The following is a 6,000-nucleotide window of genomic DNA, read 5'->3' on the forward strand; positions in this document are numbered from 1 at the left end:
TTTTCTTTATGTTTTAGGAACTCTGTCAACCACAGGTCATTCTACTAACTACGTAGTGGCAGTAGAAGTACCGTCAGACAAACCACAATTTCATTGGATAAAGCGTGGTGTGGCTTTAATATGTGCCTTGGATTACTAAATCTACAATCTGTGACAGTTGTAATAATTGCACTATTCTGTCACAGGATATTAAACTGACATTGGATAGAACACAGGATATTAAACTGACATTGGATAGAACACAAGATCATTTAACCTTTTCTCATTTACTGCACCAGTATCCCCATATAATAACTTGTCAGAAAAATTTTCCAGAATAAATAATTTTCAATATTTTTTTGTTTGGAGTGTGTGTGACACCATTACATGTTGTACAAATATTAATAGTTGCCAAGACTGAAGTCAAATAGGAATATAAAAAGAACAGATTGATATTTCAACAAATAACAAATATTTTGAATTGAATTTTGTTGACACCATCCAAAAGAAAATATTCAGTACAAGTAACAAATATTGAGAACATAGTTGACTTTGATTGATAGCTATACTGAATTTACTCTGGAGTCTGACATATTATCATGTATTGATGGGAATATTTGTGTCATTTTCCCAACCTTTTCCTATTACAGACTTCCGGTATACTAACTACATTCCGTCCACATTCCACCTTTTGTATCAAACTGTTTATTTAGAGACAAAGTCAGTAATATCAATTTATGATGTATTGATTCAAATCGTCTTAAAACAATAATCAGAAAAGAACAGACGCTGACAGAAATGAGTTTATTTTGAACCACAAATTTTAAAATGATTCTGTAAATACAAATATTCCATAGGTAATAACCATCCCTGTATTATCTGTATTTAGCAGTGGCGTGAGAATTGACCCATATGGTGTGGTAAATATGGTGTGTTGAATAGAAATTCTGTGTATATGTTTACTTTGTATATTATGTTGATATATTAAAAATGTGGTCCTTTTTAACAAAATACACAATAAAGAATTGTATATGTGACATTCTATTGTATATAAAACTAGATTGGCTAGAGGTGTATTCAAAGTGGTACAAGTTGAGTTTAGTATATTTTTACCAGGGGAAAATACTTACTTAAAACTATCAAATCTATCGAACATAATTCCTATGTGATGCATTGAAAATTATCTACTGACAATGTCAGCACTGTTGATACAACCCTCAAAAAAACACTGGTGTGTTTGCCTGCTTGTGGTAAGCAAGAATGACACAAGTTTTGCACAAAGACATACAGTGTAATTGGTGCCTGTAATTTATCAAAGTATGAAGCCCATAACTCTGTTTTTACTGATAACTTAGAACACCAAATTGTTTGCTGGTTTGAGCTGATAGAATTCTACACATTATAACAGTTGGGTTCTACTGTTTACTGTTACTTTGTAACTTTCATAGATATAAACAAACTGATAAAAGTGTTGTATGAACCTACATCAGATGCACCAACTGTTGTTTTTTGTACCTGTTCAATTGTATTGTTGCATTTACCTAATTTTGTCTTTGCATGAAGTCTTTCATTGCTTCACTTCATTCAATCAAATCTACTGGTGTTTTATCATTGGTTGTAACATAGTACATATAGTAAGGGTTATATTCACACAACATTTTAGTATGTGTTAATTGTGTATACCAAATTATATCATTGAATCTTGTATTTCTGAACACCAGGATTGAATTCTGCTAGTAACAAGTACTTCAGTGGAACATCGTTCTACAGATACTTGTAAAAATGTGAAATATACAGTCAAAAATAAACTCAACTTGTATCTCGTGAACTACTTAAAAAATATGTATATAAGTACCATAAATGATGTGGCAAATTCTGTCTATTTTATTAAAACAATGACAATTCTGTTATGTATATGACTATTATTGACAATAAAGTGTGTTTTGATATTGTAATAATTCCTTGCATTGAAAGAGTTCATTCTATACTGCTTGCTGTGGTAATTGTCTTTGCATTACATGTGTAAGAGGTGTGTCACTAGTAACTAGGGGTAACATGTTTCAACTTTTAAACCATGATTTGAAATGAGGAGACAGATGTTTATTAATTATGACAGAGTACTTGAGATGGAATGGACTCACAGTTATTACAATCAGTATACTGATCAGTGTAAACAATCTCAAATGTTCTTTCCAATTCATTCCGTTCACATCAATGACGTGTACAATTCCAATGGCACTTTTGTCTCTCTCTCTCTCTCTCTCTCTCTCTCTCTCTCTCTCTCTCTCTCTCTCTCTCTCTCTCTCTCTCTCTCTCTCTCTCTCTCTCCTCCCTCCCTCCCTCCCTCCCTCCCTCCCTCCCTCCCTCCCTCCCTCCCTCCCTCCCTCCCTCCCTCCCTCCCTCCCTCCCTCCCTCCCTCCCTCCCTCCCTCCCTCCCTCTCTCTCTCTCTCTCTCTCTCTCTCTCTCTCTCTCTCTCTCTCTCTCTCTCTCTCTCTCTCTCTCTCTCTCTCTCTCTCTCTCTCTCTCTCTCTCTCTCTCTCTCTCTCTCTCTCTCTCCTTCTGCCAGCCAGGCTCAATTGACCACTGAGGGCGCTTCTCAAACTTCATACATATATTGCTTTGTATGTACAAATAGTAAACCTTTATATTAAATCATTACCAAAACACACTCGTCGGTGCCTTGGAGAGTTTATTAACTTTGTTCTACAAGGCGGCCATCATTGCAATTCCTGTTTGATCTTCGAAAAAAGTGATGTTCACCGCGGATAAATCCCTTAAAATGTGTCCATGGGGTGGGGGTGGGGGGGTCTGAGTTGAATTACCGTGTATAACATCCAGATGGTACCAAATAATTGCACTAGAAGAATCAATTTAGTCTGACTAATTATAGAAACACAATGATAGACTAGAGTTGCTGAGTCAACAAGCATATGGACTGTTTGCGAAAACATGTATAAAAATTTAAAGGAAAAAAATATTGTTTTTCAAAATTCTTAAAAATCGATTTCTGTTTGTCACTGGGGATTTAAAAATCGCCCCTACATGATCTATGACGATCTCTATTTATTATACACGGATACAGCTTTGTGATATTATTACACACGGGTAACAGACAGTTTTGTGATATTATTACACACGGGTAACAGACAGTTTTGTGATATTATTACACACGGGTAACAGACAGTTTTGTGATATTATTACACACGGGTAACAGACAGTTTAGTGATATTCAGATATATTATTGATCTATGACGTCATACAATAATTGGCCAATCAATAAATCAATCAGTAAATTGATCCAAATTATCACAAGTACAAATGGTTGTAGTCGTCATGTGTACATGAACTTGTCTGTAACTCAGTACGTCTGTACATCAATCTGTATTGTTTTCGTGTTTATTATATATACAAGTATCCATACACCAAGTATTCAACCCACAAATCAATCAATCCTACAATACATGTATAGCAGTTGTGTGTTGTATTTAACTCATTCTACACCAGACCACATTAATATTAGTCCCGGTGACGTAATACTGTAAAGAGATATATTAAAGGTGTTACGATGGTGGAAGCATGGTCAGTATTAACCCTCTACACCTGTCACCACCGGTTGTTAATATCAAATACCTCGTTATACATTGCGTGTTACATGTATCGTGTATATCAGCCACACGACCCGATTATGGTAAATTTTATTAACACCATGGTAAGCATACAATTATAGCTGTTACGAGTAAATCAATAAATCTGTATTATACACTACACACACTACCAGTGAGTGATCATGGTACATGAAAAAAAAATGAAATGTACAATCGATTTTTAAAAAAATAAATTAAAAAAAGTCTACAAAGTTAACATATTTTTTTAAAGAGAAGGTCAAATCAAATGACATTGCAATTTCTGTTGATAAAATAAATATGTGACAAGTGATTTATACCAGTTTTTGGGTAGCTTAAAATCGGTTTTAGCTTCAGCAATAACAAGGTCATGCACTGAGCATGTCGTTATTTTGCCATTAAATACAGCGCCCGCCAATGTTCACTTTGAGAAATTGTGACATCACCTCATCCTATCACTGAGAGAAAAGTATTCCATGTATAAAGCCAGTATATGTTACCAGTTCCTGATCAATTTTCCTGAGTTCCCCATGGGTGTGGCCATCATCAAAGTGAAATGACAGAAAAAGAAAGCAAGTTAGCATCATAAAATATCTTCAGTATGATTGTAATTTTTTTGAAAACAATGCGTATGCTTTGCTTTCCATGGTACTGAGAGTCGATTGTTTTCATTTTGATACATGTACATCTATATCAACGTAAAACAACACAACACTATAAATGTGAACACGGGTCGCAATCATGCTTTGAAAGCAGACAGCAAAACCGCTACGTGTATGGATGTATGGATGGTAATGAACCCAATCAAAAGAAAATGAAATAAAGTTTTCAAAAGAGACAGTTATAAGCAAGACTAAGATAATTGTGTTTCATTATCATTTTTAAGACTTGTTCTTTTTGTGAGATAGTGACAAAAGTTGTAGAAGTATTTAAAATACTTAAAATATTTAAATTGTGTCTATCCATGTAAATTTAGAATTCAATGTCTACATTTCATTGTTCCTCTCATGATCTGAATATTGAGAGAGGAAGACATCAGAACATCTCAGAAAATTTACGTTGTTGTAACTTTTGTACCTTAGACAATGTTTCCGTCATGAAAAAACCGAGTATCAGTTCTCGTTATATTGGGAACTGAGAAGGAAATTCCTCTCAAGATGGTTTTATGAAACCCTTCAATTGATAAATTTATACCACTGGTAAGCTCACAAAATGTCACAAAGTTAAATGAGCTCGCATGTTTCATTTATTGTTCTTTCAAAATGAGAACATAAGTTTCATACAGTGCTTCGATTATCTTTTCTGAACTGTATTTTGTGTTGTATACTAGGTCTTGGGTCTATGGCCTTTATTGCAAATAAATGAACAAACAAACACTCACTCACTCACTCAATAAGTTAAACTGACAATCTATTTCATTAGTATTACGTCTGCTATGTGATAAATTCTTTCATTTAGAGTAGACTATGTTTCATTAAAAACTAACCATAGCGCACGCACGCACACACACACACACACACACACACACACACACACACACACACACACAGACACACACACACACACACACACACACACACACATACACACACACACACACACATATTACAAAAAACGTCTACCCATTCGATTTCTCACCTAAAACGCAACGGTAAAATAAATAGATATATCCGCAAGTTACAAAGTAAACCATCCATTCAGGATCTCCGGACTGCCTTAGACTTAGAGGCGAAAATTCTTTTAAAAGTCTGGGGGATTTAACGGTTAACTTTTAATGAACTGAGCAATCTCAATGAATAGAAGCACAAAATGCAATATCGTAGTATTCTCGCAAACAAGAACATGTATTTCTCGACTTTTTTTCAAACGAAATATTTGGAGTGTACAAGTATATTATTTAGCGTTGTTTTGCCGTGAAGGGAGTTTTCACGTGGTTCATGACAAATACAGTATTGGTATTTTATAAACTGTAACATTTATTGGTGATTACTTTGACAGTCATGTAATAAAATAAGAATGAAGTGTGGTCATCACCCTTGTGATCTTTTCATGACATAGATCACCACAAACTGTGTCAAAGAAAGAAAATATTTACGATAATCTTAAAGACAGTATGACACTGTGTGCGGTAATCTTTGGCAAGGATTGACGTAAATCTGTCCACTCCTTTACCAATATAGTTATTGTAATTCAACGTTACTGCCAACGTTTAATAAGATACTTAAACTTTAAAGACACACTTTTGACATTATAGTTTGATATAGAACTTTACTTTCCGTATTCGTTGTCAAATATATCTTTCGTTCTTCAGTGTGAACTGTGAGTAAGTTTGTCACGTGACATCATACTAAGGAGGACAGCCGAACTATGTCCACATTTTACGACCTGATAGTAGTT

General features: G+C 34.5%; 1 protein-coding gene across 4 annotated transcripts in view; it reads left to right on the forward strand.

The window, feature by feature from the left end:
• The window catches only part of LOC144452982 (dynein axonemal heavy chain 1-like), a 94,897-nt gene extending 92,983 nt beyond the window's left edge, over window positions 1-1,914 (forward strand). For 3 of the 4 annotated variants that reach the window (XM_078144229.1, XM_078144232.1, XM_078144231.1), the window contains one exon: window positions 18-1,914. In XM_078144229.1, the coding sequence (XP_078000355.1) occupies window positions 18-139 (122 nt within the window). In that variant the 3' untranslated portion in view covers window positions 140-1,914. The remainder of the gene's footprint in view (window positions 1-17) is intronic. The other variant, XM_078144230.1, reaches the window with a different exon arrangement.
• The last annotated feature ends 4,086 nt before the right edge of the window (window positions 1,915-6,000 follow it).

This window comes from Glandiceps talaboti, chromosome 23, assembly GCF_964340395.1.
Source record: "Glandiceps talaboti chromosome 23, keGlaTala1.1, whole genome shotgun sequence".
Taxonomy (NCBI): Eukaryota; Metazoa; Hemichordata; class Enteropneusta; family Spengelidae; genus Glandiceps; species Glandiceps talaboti.